Source organism: Abramis brama (assembly GCF_963993115.1).
Source record: "Abramis brama genome assembly, chromosome: 20".
NCBI classification, from domain to species: Eukaryota; Metazoa; Chordata; class Actinopteri; order Cypriniformes; family Leuciscidae; genus Abramis; species Abramis brama.
In genome coordinates, this window is record NC_139982.1 from 32,373,289 (window position 1) to 32,393,458 (window position 20,170).

Below are 20,170 nucleotides of genomic sequence, written 5' to 3' on the forward strand. Positions count from 1 at the left end.
TCCAGGTTTGTTTTCACAGGTAAATACAATTTATTATCTGTCAGAATGACGGATTTCACTTTGAAATTATACAGATATATTACTATGTATATATATATATCAGTGATATTTAACCCATCCGTTATTGCTGTGGAAAGCATCACGTTTTGGGGTTATTCATGGTCTGGGTTTGAAAGGACCTTGTTGACTTTTTTACACTTTTAAATGTCTTTTAATGTTTGATGGTTGAAGGGTGAGTAGAATAATGTCATTTTATAGTGACACTTTAAAAAAAAAAACATTGCGTTCATAGAGTGAGCCTTACACTGATTGTTTACAGCTTAACGGAAGTTACACCCATAATCTGCGCAGTGTCATGGGCCGTAGGAATAAGGTGGATAAGTTAATGCATTGATGAATTGGGATGGATTCTTGTTGCAATGCATTGTGGGATTTTCAGCAATGTGGCTGATGATATTGCACTGGTTTCTGTGTCTTTCAGACGGTTGGCGCTGTGACTTCTAATTGGCCGTGAGTAATGCGATCTGCACTCTTAATTAAATAACGCTGCTTAATTAGCACATGATGTATGCCTGTAACTGAGCCTCGATGGTGATGAGTTACAGAACGCTGACTCCGCCCCCCTCTCAAGGCCACGCCCACATCACACAGGATGTAGTCATCATCATCATCATCATCATCATCATCATCATCTGTGTGTTGGGCTCTCGATGCTGAGAGCAGCTGCAGTAATGATGCAATAAAGGTGGAAATTATGTCATAAAGGACATTATGATTTTTGAGAATTTGCTATGAAATCGTTTGGACTTCCGGACTCTCAACAGCCTTTTTATGACATGAAGAGAGAGAATGTGTTATGTTCATTTCAATCACAACCATATTGAGCGGCCGCCAGTGTGTGTGAGTGTGTGTGTATCTGTGTGTGTGTGTGTACTTGTACAACTATCTTTGTGAGGACCAGTTTGAGTTTTAGACCATTGGAGTGAGGACAAAGAGAGTAAAGTGAGACATTTTGGCCGGTCCTCAGTTTCTGAGAGCCTTTAAGGGCCTGTTTGAGGGTCAAGACTTGGTTTTAGGGATAAGGTTATAATGAGGTCAAGGGTCAGTTTAGGGTCAGGGTTCGGGTTAGGCACTTAGTTGTGATGGGTAAGGTTAGGGTAAGCGGCTAGAGATTGCATTGTCTCAATGAATGTCCTCACAAAGATAGATGTACAAGAATGTGTGTGTGTGTGTGTGTGTGTGTGTGTGTGTGTGTGTGTGTGTGTGTGTGTGAGAAAGGGGAGGAAGCAGAACTGGTTGTTAAGAGTGTTATGTGGGGGTTTGAGCGGGTGTTATTGTGTGTGTGTGTGTGTGGGGTCACAGAGAATAAAAGAATATCAATGAGAAGCATGAGAGGCAACAGATGCTGAGAGAGACAGACACATTCTGATTTGATTTCGATTTTCCTTTTGATTTGGGATGAAATATGACATAATTTCCTCATACAAACATAAACACAAGACAAACATATTCTGCTGTATGTGTGTGTCTAACAACAGATGAATTAACACGGTAACCCGCTCTAGAGTAAGAGAGTAGTAACTTAGTACTGAACACTGTCATTAAAACAATCAAAATGTCACTAAGCGATGATCACAATATCTGTAGTAACCGTAGAAGAAACTGAGGTTCCCGTTGTAAACACACTTCAGATACTCTGAGGTTAATCTGACGTTTATTCTGAGAGTGAATCAGAGTCACAGTGAGAATATAATGACACGAGCATCAGACCCGTGTGTGAATGAGAGGGTTTGAGCCGCGAGCGCTGGGACTCGCACAGGTCGCCTCTCCTCACAGCTGTAAACAATCATTACTCATGACAGAGCCAAAAACATCAGACACCTGCAGTCAGAGAGATGAGCGAGAGACAGAGAGAGAGACAGACGGGTCCTGAGGAGAGAGAGCTGCTCATCTGACTGTACAACAGCGCCACCTATCTGTGAGAGGCCGCATCACACCTGTTCTGAGATCAACACACTCAAATACTGAGACAAACACATCAAAACCATCAACCAAACACATCAAAACCATCAACCAAACACATCAAAACCATCAACCAAACACATCAAAACCATCAACCAAAACAATTAACCAGACACATCAACCAAACACATCAAAACCATCATCCAAACACATCAAAACCATCAACCAAACACATCAACCAAACACTTCAAAACCATCAACCAAACACATCAAAACAATCAACCAAACACATCAAAACCATCAACCAAACACATCAAAACCATCAACCAAACACATCAACCAAACACATCAAAACAATTAACCAAACACATCAACCAAACACATCAAAACCATCATCCAAACACATCAAAACAATCAACCAAACACATCAACCAAACACATCAACCAAACACATCAACCAAACACATCAAAGCAATTAAACACATCAAAACCATCAACCAAACACATCAAAGCAATTAAACACATCAAAACCATCAACCAAACACTTCAAAACAATTAACCAAACACATCAAAACCATCAACCAAACACTTCAAAACCATCAACCAAACACTTCAAAACCATCAACCAAACACATCAAAACCATCAACCAAACACATCAAAACCACCAAACACATCAAAACAATTAAACACATCAAAACCATCAACCAAACACATCAAAACCATCAACATCAACCAAACACATCAAAACCATCAACATCAACCAAACACATCAAAGCAATTAAACACATCAAAACCATCAACCAAACAAATCAAAGCAATTAAACACATCAAAACCATCAACCAAACACTTCAAAACAATTAACCAAACACATCAAAACCATCAACCAAACACATCAAAACCATCAACCAAACACATCAAAACCATCAACCAAAACAATTAACCAGACACATCAACCAAACACATCAAAACCATCATCCAAACACATCAAAACCATCAACCAAACACTTCAACCAAACACTTCAAAACCATCATCTAAACACATCAAAACAATCAACCAAACACATCAAAACCATCAACCAAACACATCAAAACCATCATCCAAACACATCAAAACCATCAACCAAACACTTCAAAACCATCATCTAAACACATCAAAACAATCAACCAAACACATCAAAACCATCAACCAAACACATCAACCAAACACATCAAAACCATCAACCAAACACTTCAACCAAACACTTCAAAACCATCATCTAAACACATCAAAACAATCAACCAAACACATCAAAACCATCAACCAAACACATCAAAACCATCATCCAAACACATCAAAACCATCAACCAAACACTTCAAAACCATCATCTAAACACATCAAAACAATCAACCAAACACATCAAAACCATCAACCAAACACATCAACCAAACACATCAAAACCATCAACCAAACACATCAACCAAACACATCAAAACAATTAACCAAACACATCAACCAAACACATCAAAACCATCATCCAAACACATCAAAACAATCAACCAAACACATCAACCAAACACATCAACCAAACACATCAACCAAACACATCAAAGCAATTAAACACATCAAAACCATCAACCAAACACATCAAAGCAATTAAACACATCAAAACAATTAACCAAACACATCAAAACCATCAACCAAACACTTCAAAACCATCAACCAAACACTTCAAAACCATCAACCAAACACATCAAAACAATCAACCAAACACATCAAAACCATCAACCAAACACATCAACCAAACACATCAAAACCATCAACCAAACACATAAACCAAACACATCAAAACAATTAACCAAACACATCAACCAAACACATCAAAACCATCATCCAAACACATCAAAACAATCAACCAAACACATCAACCAAACACATCAACCAAACACATCAACCAAACACATCAACCAAACACATCAACCAAACACATCAAAGCAATTAAACACATCAAAACCATCAACCAAACACTTCAAAACAATTAACCAAACACATCAAAACCATCAACCAAACACTTCAAAACCATCAACCAAACACTTCAAAACCATCAACCAAACACATCAAAACCATCCACCAAACACAAAGCAATTAAACACATCAAAACCATCAACCAAACACATCAAAACCACCAAACACATCAAAACAATTAAACACATCAAAACCATCAACCAAACACTTCAAAACCATCAACCAAACACTTCAAAACCATCAACCAAACACATCAAAACCATCCACCAAACACAAAGCAATTAAACACATCAAAACCATCAACCAAACACATCAAAACCACCAAACACATCAAAACAATTAAACACATCAAAACCATCAACATCAACCAAACACATCAAAACCATCAACATCAACCAAACACATCAAAACAATTAAACACATCAAAACCATCAACCAAACACATCAAAACCATCAACATCAACCATCAACATAAACCAAACACATCAAAACAATTAACAAAAAACAGCAAAACAATTAAACAAACACATTTATTCATTTATTAGACTTCCTGTATATATATATACACACATATTGCAATCATCACACACACACAAGTTGTATTCTAGTAACGGTTCTGTCTGAGAACTGAGCTGAAGACAGCTCTAGGTTTCTCGCTCAGATATTTTGAGTCTGTTCTGTGAAAGCTGACAGATTTAGCGTTCTGCTCATAAACACACAGATTATGCAGCTGCGGATGAAATCTTTTATGATCTGGTTAGAAGATATTGCTAATAGTTGCTCTGAGACTTTTTAAAGTCACTGTAACCTCAGCCATTGTTAAACCAGCGACTGAAAGGTCTGAGAAAAATGCCCATCTGCTATCTTCATATCTTTGTTCATCAAAGTTTTCGACGACTGAATAAAACAGCGAAGGTTTCTGGCCCTCATGACTGTATCAGATGCTGTCAAACTGGAGTCTGATCAGTCAAACTAGTGTGTGTTCATTCTGATGCTGCTTTTATGCCCAGAAACAATCGGCAGGATTGCCACGCGTTTAACCTTGAGAAGATGTATGGTGGAACGATCACTCAACATTCAATCCCACAGAAAAATGGTGCAGTCGTTCTCCGAACAGTCGTCTGTAATGTGAAAGCATCGGCTGTGTGCAGAGATGAACATTAGATGGCGAATCAAACCGTAAGTGAAGCATCCATCTTGTCGTGTGAAATTGAAGTGGTGGCGTGTTCTCAAACGGCCCACGGTTGACTGTACGCACACGTGCTGATCTTCTGTTCCTGCTGATAATGTAAAGCAGACTGAAGACGCTGGTTCCCCGGGTCAGTGCTTAAAAGTGCTTAAAGCTTAATGGACTCATGCACGGCTGGTCAATTCAATTCCTCAGAGAGGATGAAGAACAGGGCCGAGAATAGAGAAACATACTTATTCAGATTCGCAGTGCAACGACGGAAAGGATGTTTTAATTTCGACTCAGTAAGTGCTTTCTGTTGTGTTTCTGCACGCAACAACAATAATACAGAACAATCAGTGTAGTCTAAATCAGGAATGATTCTTTTAGCTGGTTCTTTTTAATGAGTTTTTCAAAAACACTTACAAATCATTCAACTCTATGGTTATTATGTAGCTAGTTCGTTTTATATAAATATAAATATATATATATATATATATATATATATATATATATATATATATATATATATATATATATATATATATACACACATACACTCCAGTTATTATGTAGCCTGATTTAAAAACAAATACATTTCATGAACAGGCTTATTAAATTGAATCGCTCAAAAAGAATCATGAATAGAAAGATTTGAACCCTTCTGTTTGAGTCAATTAGTGGTTCTGGATGGTTCACGATATTTATGTATTATTTATGTATGCCGACATATATACAGTATACACACACACACACACACACACACACACACAGATATGCATTTAAATACATACACACATCAGTAAAATAAGTCACAAATAAAGAAAAAAAAGAAAAGAAAAATACAATAAATAAATTACAAAACAAATAGATTTATATACTTGTAAAAGCCAATTTTTACTCGCTTTTTGGTGCTTCTGTATTTATATATTATAGTAAATATTTAAAAAACACTCATAAATCAGTCTTGGACTCTCAGGTATTATGTAGCCTGATTTACGAACAAACTAATCTGCCAGTTTGTTAAATGGAATCGCCCAAAACGAATCATGAATTAGACTCAAACACACTCAGAGATTTGAACCGCTCAGTTTTTTGTTCGAATCAATCAGCGGTTCTCGACTCATTTAGTGATTCACCAGTCATCAGTAGTGTCAGTATATTATGACTTGTGTATCAGTAAATGGTTACGACCAATTATTGGGTGCTTCCTAAAAAGCATAAAATAATCATTAATGGAATTAAAGAGCCAGAAATTGTTAAATTCCTGACGACTGCCAAGAGGAAATGAAGGAATAACTCTTTTAAAAAGTCTGAAAGACGATATATCTCTTACCCCATCTGTCCGCTCATGAGCAGGAGGAGGTTATAGATGTGAGAGAAGATGAAGAGCGAGAGAATCGTGCTGAAAAACATGGTCATCCAAGAGCCGTGATCCTCACGAAACATCTTCAGACGCAGGACACGACCTGAGACACAACAGAGAAGCAACAGTTAACATTTTAAAGCACCGTGAGGGATGCACAAGTTCCCATGCTTGACACATAAACACATCGCACATGAAGAGCATGTGATGCAAGATTGTTAATGTTTCTCATAAGCAGAATTCAGCTTTATTTCAATGAATAATATATATATATATATATATACAAATAGATTTATATACTTGCCAAAGCCAATTTTTACTCACATTTGGTGTTTTCTTTTTTGTAATTTGTAAAAAACCTTCACAAACACTAACAAATCAGTCTTAAACTCCAGTTATTATGTAGCCTGATTTAACAGGTTTATTTAATTGAATCACACAAAAAGAATCATGAATAAAAAGATTCAAATGCCTCAGTTTGATTCAATTAGTTGTTCTGGATGATTCACGATATGTATGTATGCATGTATATATACATATATATATATTAATGTACACACACACACACAGATATAAATACACAAATCAGTAAATAAGTCACAAATAAAGAAAAAAATCATAAACATATTATACATGAAGTGCATGTGATACAAGATTGTTAGATATTTCTCATAAGCAGAATTCAGCTTTATTTGAATGAACAAAAATGTGTTTAATGGTTTTCATTTTAGTTAATGATAAGCTTGCAGCGCAGGCAGTTTCTGTTCATAACGGCACGACCTTCACTGATCCAGACGCGATAATTACACCTGGAAAGCTCCATACAACTAATCATCTCTTCAACCTGTAATTTCTGCTGATTAAACCGTCTGTCCCTGCGTTGGGCGCCAAGTTCTGCCCAACAGACCGAATAAACCCGATAGATAAAGCTTCTGTAATTTCTTCAACAGCGATTGATTCTCAGAACCCGAGGTTTGGCTTCATGAAGAGGCCGACATCATTACAGTCGCGCTATTCATGACCTGCGAGGAAATTTCCATTATTTTCTTTCACCTGAAGGATCAAATGACAGTCCGGAACATCTTTCTTTGTCTCTGGCGCGCTCTGGCTCTCTCTGAAAGCGTGAGATTGATTCGGATGTCCGTGGATCCGCTCTGAATGTTTAATCGTGCCCTTCAGCGAGACTCTGAACTGTGGCGGAGGTGATTTCAGTGTAAGGTTTCCACGAGTGTCTGTTTAAAGCGATTAAAGAAGACTGAAGTTAAAGACGCTGTCAGTAGCGCTTACACGCACAGAGTCTGATCATTGCACACGCGTCGAACATTTAAACTACACTTAACTGCTTCAGTTATCAAACCTAATGAGCTGCCTTGCTGTCTACATAGGGGGCATATGGATGGATACAGCGATGGATGGATGGATGATGGATACAGGGATGGATGGATGGATGGATACAGTGATGGATGGATGGATGGATGGATACAGTGATGGATGGATGGATGGATGGATACAGTGATGGATGGATGGATGGATGGATGGATACAGTGATGGATGGATGATACAGTGATGGATGGATGGATGGATGGATGGATACAGTGATGGATGGATGGATGGATACAGTGATGGATGGATGGATGGATACAGTGATGGATGGATGGATGGATGGATACAGGGATGGATGGATGATACAGTGATGGATGGATGGATACAGTGATGGATGGATGGATGATGGATGGATACAGTGATGGATGGATGGATGATGGATGGATACAGTGATGGATACAGTGATGGATGGATGGATGATGGATGGATACAGTGATGGATGGATGGATGATGGATGGATACAGTGATGGATGGATGGATGGATACAGTGATGGATGGATGATACAGTGATGGATGGATGATGGATGGATACAGTGACGGATGGATGGATGGATGATACAGTGATGGATGGATGATGGATGGATACAGTGACGGATGGATGGATACAGGGATGGGTGGATGGATGGATGATGGATGGATACAGTGATGGATGGATGGATAGATACAGTGATGGATGGATGATACAGTGATGGATGGATGATGGATGGATACAGTGACGGATGGATGGATGGATGATACAGTGATGGATGGATGATGGATGGATACAGTGACGGATGGATGGATGATGGATGGATACAGGGATGGATGGATGGATGATGGATGGATACAGGGATGGATGGATGGATACAGGGATGGATGGATGGATGGATGGATGGATGGATGGATGATGGATGGATACAGGGATGGATGGATGATGGATGGATGGATACAGGGATGGATGGATGATGGATGGATACAGGGATGGATGGATGGATGGATGGATGGATGATGGATGGATACAGGGATGGATGGATGATGGATGGATACAGGGATGGATGGATGATGGATGGATGGATACAGGGATGGATGGATGGATGGATGATGGATGGATACAGGGATGGATGGATGATGGATGGATGGATACAGGGATGGATGGATGGATGATGGATGGATACAGGGATGGATGGATGATGGATGTATACAGGGATGGATGGATGATGGATGGATGGATACAGGGATGGATGGATGATGGATGGATACAGGGATGGATGGATGATGGATGGATGGATGATGGATGGATACAGGGATGGATGGATGATGGATGGATGGATACAGGGATGGATGGATGGATGGATGGATGATGGATGGATACAGGGATGGATGGATGATGGATGTATACAGGGATGGATGGATGATGGATGGATGGATACAGGGATGGATGGATGGATGGATACAGGGATGGATGGATGGATGGATGATACAGGGATGGATAAATGGATACAGGGATGGATGGATGGAAAGATGGATACAGTGATGGATGGATGATGGAAAGTTAGAATAAGATTATCCCTAAGCATGTTACAACACTAATGACTCAATGCTCTAATACACATACAAACACACAAATAATAAATGTTCAGTAATAAAATAAGTATATTTGCAATTAACGTTTCACATTTCACTGAACTGAACTGACTCTTCTTTGTGAAAGCATTGAAACTTTAACAAAAATCAATAAATTCCTTTTTGTTTTTCTAGTGGAAGTTTTGAGCTGTGAAAGTTACGGTACGTTTCATAACACAATAAACCGGATGAGATGAAGGACATTATGATTCAGCAGCTCGTAAACATTCAGAACTCGTGATTTTCACATCTGTGTTCCTGTAACGTCTCACTCACAGAGACGGCGCTTGTGTTTCAGAGGCTTCAGTCACTCAGAGATCCAGCAAAGATTCAGTTCGTTCACAGTTATCAGGGAACATCAAGAAAACTCTTCTCAGAGTGAATTATTTATTCCGCTAAGCTTTCTTAAAGTTGCATCACGTCTTGGCCAGACAGAAAAATCTCATTTGGAGTCGATAGAAAAAATTGTTCTGCGCTCTCTCTCAATTGAAAATTGCATTGAATTCTCTCTCTCTCTCTCTCTCTGTGTGTGTTTGTGTGAGATAGTGAGTGAGTGTGAGAGTGAGCGTGTGTTTGTGTGTGTGATTGTGAGTGTGCGCGAGTGAGTGAGTGTGTGAGAGAGAGAGTGTGTGTGTGAGTATGATTGAGTGTGTGTGTGAGATAGTGAGAGTGAGTGTGTGTGTACTTAAAGGGGCATTCCACCCATAGGAACATTGTTTTTTTTTATTGAAAGTGGGTCATATATGTAGTCGAAATGTAAAATAAATTTTGAATTTGGTGCCTTCGTGACCGAGGAAAGACAAAAAATAACTTCAGGACGCATTTGTATGAAAGACAACAACTCCCACAATGCACCACATTGCACAGCTCCGCAAGCCACTCCCACTAATCCAGAACAGCGCATATCTGCATATAAGAGAAATCACTCTTCCGTCTACAAGGCTAGCTACCACCAGAGCTTGAAATTCATTTCACACAAAATGTCTAGTTAGTTGGCGAACTCATTAGTGCATTACTCCTCGTTTGCATTTCTTTCGAAAAGGTGAATTATTGTATGGTACCGGGATGTTCAGTCAGAACATATGCGGTGCGAAACTAGGATAGTTCTCAACACAAACGTCCGTGTCCTCGTCTGATTCAGAGATTTCGTCCAGGAGAAATTGTCATCGTTGAAATTCTTTGCCGCAGACGGACTCTATCTCTGTGTTCGTAGCGGTTCGTAGTTGCATAGTGAGATCACCGGCGCCACCAGTCCGCCCTAACTCGAGCCAGTCCGGGCTCCTCGTCCGCGGCAGGCAGGTCTTCTGCCTCGGCTGCTCTTCGCTATAATGCGGCTTGTAAAGGTAGCCACAAACACCTGATTCAAGCATCAGACTTCCGAAATCCTCTTCTTCTATATCATATTGAGCACTCTCCTCCGCTATTGTCGTAACTTCACATCTGTCTCCACAGCGCCTGTTAGCTTAGCTTCAAACAAGATGGAGGATATTGCTTTCAGTTTCAGAGAGTAAAGTCCCACCCACTGATCTGTAATAGGTCTGTAGCGTGAGCAGGTCCCGCCCCCTGGGAAAGATGAGGAACGTGTCTGTAGTCTCAACAGAAATCCCCCCCTCTGACACTTCCTCCGACAATGACGCAAAATGACGATTTTTGCGTCATTGTAGGAGGAAGTGTAAGAGGTAAATAACGGATTTCTCCCGTCTCAGGGGAAAATGAGAGTGTGTTGCACGACCATTCAATAGTATGACTGGGTTTCTAACAATGCAAAGCTTAATGCAAATGGGTGGAGTGTCCCTTTAACTATATTTTGGGGACGTCCTCATTTGTAAATCATAAAAATAAAGTAATTAAAGTTTTTTTGAAAATGTAAAAATGCAGAAAGTTGTGTGTGATGGGTAGGTTTAGGGGTAGAGTTTGTGTGTGTGTGTGTGTGTGTGTGTGTGTGCGTCAAGTCAAGTCAAGTCACATTTATTTATATAGCTCTTTTTACAATACAGACTGTTTCAAATCAGCTTTACTGAGATAATAAAATGCAACAAAGTTTGTTTCCAGAAGAAAATTGCATCACAGTCCAGCTTAAGTAAGTTCAGCGATGTTTAATTTTGTTGTAAAAAAGTTATTAATTTAGTTCAATTTTATATATATATGTATAGCCGCTCTGGAGAAAAAACGTGATGTCATCATCCAGTTCAGTTCAGTTCTCATATAATGGTGTCAATGCAGGAGATCAATAATATTGTTGAATATTACATTAAATGTTAAATTTAATGTTAAATTTAATGTTAAATTTAATGTCCCCAAATAAGCAAGCCAAAAGCCAATGGCAACAAAAATGGCGACAGTGGCAGGAACCAAAACTCCATCAGTGAATGGAGAAAAACCCTCGTGAGAAACCAGACTCAGTCGCTCAGTTCTCCTCTGGCCAGCGAACGAACAGTGTATGATTATGATTCAGGAGCATTACAGGTCAGAGGTCAGATTAGATCAGAACATTCAGAATATTATCTAGTTCATCTGGTTGAAGATCGGATCATCACGCCGGTATGGAGACGAGTTTGTTGAGGATCAGTGCCGATGGCTGTCGTGTGGATGAGGCCTTCACAGCGGAGAGTCTAGTAGACACAGTCTCTGCTGACACTTCAGGGATGTGTTGTGGTCGTGTCTAGGCACAGGTCCTCCATCTGATCTGGATACGGCCCGGATCCGGCTGACTACATCATGCGTTGTGGTCGTGAATGTATCTGTGCGTGTGTGTCTGTGTGTAAGAGAAAGTATATGTGTGAGTGTGTGCATTTGGAAAGCGTCTGAAATTGTGTGTGAGGCTTGTGTTAAACGCCTCTATAAAGCTAAACACGAATCTTCAGAGAATCTCGAGTCTCGTTTCCTCTCCGTCATTTTCTCTCTCTCGATGATTTGTTAATAAATCAGTCTGCTGTAAAACTATAATGTCTTGCAAGGCAGCGTATTGAAGTTCTTCCATAATTCAGCCTGAAAAACAATGTTTGTTTCTATAAACATGTATACTGCGTTTGACAGATAAGAACAACTGATGCTTTTATTTGCACTAATTTGACCCTTCGCTAAGCCCCGCCCTCCTTAGTTACTGTTGCTACGCCTGTCAAGCTTTTGCGCCTGGCACATCTATTACAGTATGTATGCACGGGTTTCAGACATTCCTAAGGAGATAATTAGTCATTTTTGGCAAACAGGTGAAAATATGAGAGTGCAATACTGCAGTATGCATTCGAGGGCTATATCCACGACATAATATGCAAACGATTAGAGAATAATTTCATCAAAATTGAAGTTAAAGCATAACGTTAGGTCCCAGCGCAAGCAGCAGCCGCCTCATATGCTGACCATTCAAATGGGAAACACACAAATTTGAGGAACAGCTTTGTGAATGCCCAGCAGGGTAAGTGAAATTTGAAAATATTCTAATATTTATAAAACAAACAGCTTATCCATATGTATTGTGGAATAAACACAAGACATTAGCCTGACCACTTTGCAATGATACCATTCTCCCGCTTATATTTTTAGCGCGCCAGGCTAACGTTACTGCTCACACGTCGGACTAACTTACTGTTATGAACTGATTAAGTTTGCATACCAACCTTTTCCTTGGAGATCTCCGGCAAGCCCCGTGATGTTCCCTCCTTTTACTAACTACCTTTTACTTTTACTAGAACTAACGGGAGAGTCGCGATCGGATTGGGGTAACGGTTTGGCCGTCGATTAACAAAATGTTGAAATATATTTTTAAGTAACGTTAAGTTATGTCAGTGAGCCTCCGTCTTGCCTTTAATCACACTGCTTGATCCACGAGCTGGACAATAACTTTATTCTAGAGCTGCTATAAAGCCAAAACACTTTACTTTTAATTTCCTATTATCAATGTAAAGCTGCTTTGGAACAATCTACATTGTTAAAAACGCTATAAATGAAGATGACGCCCGGCATTTCTCCCTTTGGGTTTTAGGTTTCGGGAAGGGAACAAAATCCACCACCCCGTCCAAACTTTTAGGATACCGGGTATCAGATTTGCACAATCCATACGCACGACGCTTCGGCATGTTTCCCTCGCTCGAAAGCTTGCCAGACCTCCCGCGCCTAGTTACGGTTGCTAAGCCACGATTGGCCTGTGGCGGTTTTCGGGCGTGGCTTAGCGAAGGGTCAATTGTGATTTTGTATTATTTCTTCACTGCCGTAAAACCGATGTTGATGCTTCTCATGTATATTTGTCTTGATTTTTTTAATATTTTAACTGGAAAACAACACACACACACACTCAAACATACTCACACGCACACACTCTCTCTCTCTCTCACACACACACACACCCACTCACTCACACAAACACTCAAACATACTCACACGCACACACTCTCTCTCTCTCTCTCACACACAATCACACACTCACAGACACACTCACTCAATCTCACACTCACTCGCTATCTCACACACTCAATCTCTCTCTCTCTCTCTCTCTCTCACACACACACACACACACACAATCACACACTCACAGACACACTCACTCAATCTCACACTCACTCGCTATCTCACACACTCAATCTCTCTCTCTCTCTCTCACACACACACACACACACACACACACAATCACACACTCACAGACACACTCACTCAATCTCACACTCACTCACTATCTCACACACTCAATCTCTCTCTCTCTCTCTCTCACACACACACACACACACACACACACACTCACAGACACACTCACTCAATCTCACACTCACTCACTATCTCACACACTCAATCTCTCACACACACACACACACACACACACACAATCTCACACACACTCACGAGCAATCAACCTGAAATGACCCTGTGATGATGATGATGATGTGGCCGTTTCATGTCTAGATGTTCCTGCCAATCAGAATCTCAGCATGACGGGTCGCATCATCACAGATATTAACCGAGTTCAGGCAGAATCTGCAACATCTGCGTCGTGATCAACCAATCAGAGACGCCGAACCCCCACGAGGAAACATCAGCATCAAACACACACACGTTCTCAACTCCACCCGTCTGCTTAACCTCTTCTGCCCATTAACCAACCGCCCGTCTCCATGGAAACCGTGATGTTGAGTGATAAAACCACCGTAAAGTGCTGACAAGATCTTGTAACCTGAGGAAAACACACCGGATGATTAACAACACCCTTCTTATTTTATTCCTCGACAGAAGGAAAATGTGTCCTTTGGAGGAGCGTTTTATGATAATTATTTATGAGCTCATATTCTGAAGTGCTGTGTGCAGTGTGTAGTGTGTTTTCTGTAGTGTATATATTGTAATGTGTAGTGTGTAGTGTGTAATGTGTAGTGTGTAGTGTGTAATGTACTACAGTCTTCAGTGTGCAGTGGTTTATTGAATCAGGGGCGGGTCAATTGATTAATTAACAGGGATGAAATCAGGTCTTTATTGATCTGAGACTGTGAGTGAGTGAGTGAGAGAGTGTGTGAGTGTGTGTGTGTGAGTGAGTGAGTGAGTGTGTGTGTGCGTGAGAGAGTGTGAGTGTGTCTCTCTGTCCATCAGCATGTATTCATCTCCAGCTTCTCACAGCACAATAACAGATGATTATGATTATGATCATGATCTCACAGTCTGTTTCTCAGACACACAAACTAACAATCATTCTGAAACGACATTCATCATTACAGCAGGACTGAATGTTCTCAACCTCACACTACTCATAATATACATAATACTCGCACTACTCACAATACTCGCAATACTCATAATACACATAATACTTACAATACACATAATACTCACAATAATCACACTACTCATATTACTCACAATACTGACACTACTCATGATACTCACACTACTCAAAATACGCATGGTACTCACACTACTCATGATACTCACACTACTCATAATACACATGATACTCACACTACTCATGATACTCACACTACTCATGATACTCACACTACTCATGATACTCACACTACTCATGATACTCACACTACTCACACTACTCATGATACTCACACTACTCATGATACTCACACTACTCATGATACTCACACTACTCATAATACACATGATACTCACACTACTCACACTACTCATAATACACATGATACTCACACTACTCATAATACACATGATACTCACACTACTCATAATACACATGATACTCACACTACTCATGATACTCACTACTCATAATACACATGATACTCACACTACTCATGATACTCACACTACTCATAATACTCACACTACTCATAATACACATGATACTCACACTACTTATAATACACATGATACTCACACTACACATGATACTCACACTACTCATGATACTCACACTACTCATAATACACATGATACTCACACTACTCATAATACACATGATACTCACACTACTCATGGTACTCACACTACTCAAAATACGCATGGTACTCACACTACTCATGATACTCACACTACTCATAATACACATGATACTCACACTACTCATAATACACATGATACTCACACTACTCATGATACTCATGATACTCACACTACTCATAATACACGATACTCACACTACTCATAATACACATGATACTCACACTACTCATGATACTCACACTACTCATAATACACATGATACTCACACTACTCATGGTACTCACACTACTCAAAATACGCATGGTACTCACACTACTCATGATACTCACTACTCATAATACACATGATACTCACACTACTCATAATACACATGATACTCACACTACTCATGATACTCACACTACTCATAATACACATGATACTCACACTACTCAAAATACGCATGGTACTCACTACTCATGATACTCACACTACTCATGATACTCACACTACTCATAATACACATGATACTCACACTACTCATGATACTCACACTACTCATAATACACAATACTCACACTACTCATAATACACATGATACTCACACTACTCATAATACTCCTGCAGTATGTTTAATGTACACAGTATTTACACAAAGTATGGAACAACCGGATGACCTTCTACATTTACAAAAAGTGCAGTATTATATCACACTGACATGTAATCACAAAACTGTATGAAAATTCAAAATAGCCATATTTACTTGCATACAATTACTAGACGCCACTTGCTTAATGAAACATGCAACTCACTGAAGACGTGATCATTTAGTATACGACGGTTTGAAATGTTATTGGTATCTACTGAATAATGTCTTTAATTTAAAGGAAAACTGCAGTAACACAAGTGTTATATTATTCACAATCAGGCCATTTCTCTCACATGATGTCAGAATGATGGGATTTATGAGATCAATGTCAGAATTATTATAGTTTTAAGTCCAGACTCTCAGAGTTGAGAAGAAAATCGAGGTAAAAGTTAAGCAGGGCTGATCGTAAATAAGTTCATATTTACGTGTCGGTTCGTTTGCATTCAGTTTCAATTTAGGTTGATAAAAACCTTGACTGCTTTAGATGGTTTATGAGAAAGGTTCCTATGGAAGCTTGTTTCCGCCACAGAGTAGAACGAGTTTTCATCTCGCAATTCTGAATTTATTTCTCAGAATTGTGTGTTATAAAGTCCAAATTGCAAGATAAAACATGCAATTCTGAGAAAAAAAAAGTCAAATTACCTTTTTTATTCTGTGTCTGTGTCCAAATAAAACTCTTACTAAAAAAAAAAAGATTAGATCAGTTTACATGCATGTCATGTGACGATTAACCAATATCAGAGAATCACAAACATGTGAATGTTGTTAAATTATTGAAATGTTAACTTAAAATTTCCCTGCCCTAGTGCTTAAGAAATTGTCCAATAAGTCATTTGATTCTAGAACAAATGATTCACTAGAATCATCTCATAATGACTCATAAGCAGGATCTTCCCAGCAGCACTTGAGCTCTGCTGTCTCTGTTTATATTATTTTCTTTCTTTTTACTTGTATTATTATTTTATAAATTACACTGTATATTTTCTTTTCCTATTTTGTTGTAGTCTATATTTGTTTAATAGTTTTACACTATATGTTGGATTACTGGCATTCAATAAAAAATAAAAATAAAATAAAACTTGAGCTCTAATGTCCTGACAGACGTCGCCCTCTGCTGGAAACCGACACACACTGCGTTTGTGACACAATGATCCTGAAGCGATTCAAGCAGACAAGATCACTTCAATACCTATCAAACGATTTAATACAAAAAACAATTAGGTTGACAATATTAAACCTGAACAAAAGCAACTAATTAATAAACATCCTAAAAACAGTGGAGTACCACAGCAATTAACCATTTCACTCCCAAGACGACTTAAAATAGTTCATGATGAATCAAATAGCATGCAACTGAATCATTTAAATGAACCAACTCTTTGTAAGTCACTTGTTACCAGAAAAACTAGTTACTCGTGACACTATTATAGCTAGATATTTGCTCTTTTATTTACAAATGTGATATTTAATCTTATTATATCTAATTGCATTTTATAGCTAGTTCATAAGTTTATAAACTTACTGGCTCATATTTCATAATTCTAAGGGCTCATATATAAATCATATGCGAGGTTCAGTAGTGATGTTTATTAATTTAGACATGTTCAGTGTTCATTTTAATCTGAGTTTGGTAAATTGTAGACGTGCTGACACTGTAGTTTAAGAAGTCACTGTTTTAATGAGTGTTTTATCCATCCATCCATCCATCCATCCATCCATCCATCCATCCATCCATCCATCCATCCATCCATCCAACCATCCATCCAACCATCCATCCATCCAACCATCCAACCATCCATCCATCCATCCAACCATCCATCCAACCATCCATCCAACCATCCATCCATCCATCCATCAGGGACGGCTGGACTGAACCCTTGTTTCCTCTGATTACAGGTGTAGTTTATGGATACGGTTAAGATTAGGATGATGAGTGACTAAAACTACAAGTACTAAGTTACAAAAGCACGTCACTACTAAAACTTAAACTAAAATAATTATCATTTCAAAATATTAATAAACATTATAATAGTAGCCTATATAAATAATAAAACAAAAAAATAACACTGGATAGACAGACAGACAGACATGTTGGATGGATGGACAGACAGAAAATACAACTTAAATATTAAATGAAAAACTAAAATGAAAATTAGAACAAGTTGAATTACCAAAATGACTAAAACTGAAATAAATATATAATGCTAAATAAAAATCTCTCTCTCTCTCTCTCTCTCTCTCTCTCATTTCCTCCATTAGATTATCAGGCCAGAGGCGGCGAGTTTGTGCTCCAGAAAGCCAGTTTTAAGGTTAAAACACACTCTTATAGAGCTATCCGGATATAAATACCACCAGCACAAAGATGATTCTCCGCATCTGCGCAACATTCATTATAATGTGTGCTAAAAACAGTGTGAGGAGGCCCTCCAGGGGCCCGGGGCCCCGCTGGGTGAATGAAGCTTCTCTTAACTAACCACCTCCAGAACCGCACCGGGAGAAACTCATTCATCACAGGCCATTTACGCGCAGGTTCAGCGATCCGGGTCTGCCGGGTCTCCGGAGGCGGTTTCCATGGAAACGACGGTCAGATCGATTAATCAGGCCTGATGTGCGTTTCATTGTCTACTGGAAACACACCCAGGAGCTTCTGACTCTCTCACTTCTGTCATGCATGGGTCAACAATTAATGTTGTTTAATGTTGAAAGAGTCTTCTCTGCTCCCCAAGGTGCTTTTATTTTATATATCAAAAAATACAGTAAAAATTTTAATATTATTATAATGTAAATCATCTGTTTTCTATGTGAATATATAGTAAAGTGTAATTTATTCCTGTGATCAAAGCTGAATGTTCAGCATCATTACTCCAGTCTTCAGTGTCACATGATCCTTCAGAAATCACTCTAATATGAGGATTTGACGCTCAAGAAACATTTCGCTTCATATTCAAACTGTGATACAAAAGTTTAGGGTAAGTAAGATTAAACAAAAAACAGCAGTTAATACTTTTCTTCATCAAGGGTTAATTAAACTGAGCAAAAGTGACAGTAAAGACATTTATAATGTGACAAATGATTCTATTTCAAATAAATGCTGTACTTTTGAACTTCTATTCATCAAAGAATCCTGAAAAATTTAATATACCACAGTTTCCACAAAAATATGAAGCTGTTTTCAACATTGATAATAATCATAAATGTTTCTTGATCATCATATTAGAATGATTTCTGAAGGATCATGTGACACTGAAGACTGGAGTAATGATGCTGAACATTCAGCTTTGATCACAGGAATAAATTACACTTTACTAGATATTCACATAGAAAACAGATGATTTACATTACAATAATATTTCAGAATTACTGTATTTTTGATCAAATAAATGCAGTTTTGATGGGCAGAAGAGACTCTTTCAGAAGCATCTTCATTATTCCAGTCTTGTAACTGGTAGTGTATAAACTGTAATGCGCCAGAGAATATCCCTCTGAAAGCTCACTTGTGAAGTCCTTGAAGACACACGTTCCTTTATTCATCAGCTCATTTTCCTGCACGATGCTTCACATATTTGCTTTTCACCGGTGAAAACACTCGCACACATCCTTAAAACGAGTCGATCGATAGACATTCCACTGGAATAAAACACACAAAACCATCAATGATGAATGAAAGACATT

The 20,170-nt window shown here is 38.8% G+C and overlaps 1 protein-coding gene across 2 annotated transcripts in view; it reads right to left on the minus strand.

Annotated features, from left to right (window-relative positions):
* The window catches only part of tmem117 (transmembrane protein 117), a 56,055-nt gene that overhangs the window by 28,803 nt on the left and 7,082 nt on the right, over nucleotides 1–20,170 (minus strand). For both annotated transcript variants that reach the window (XM_084094833.1, XM_084094834.1), the window contains one exon: nucleotides 6,472–6,604. In XM_084094833.1, coding sequence (XP_083950959.1) covers nucleotides 6,472–6,604 — 133 coding nt within the window. The remainder of the gene's footprint in view (nucleotides 1–6,471; nucleotides 6,605–20,170) is intronic.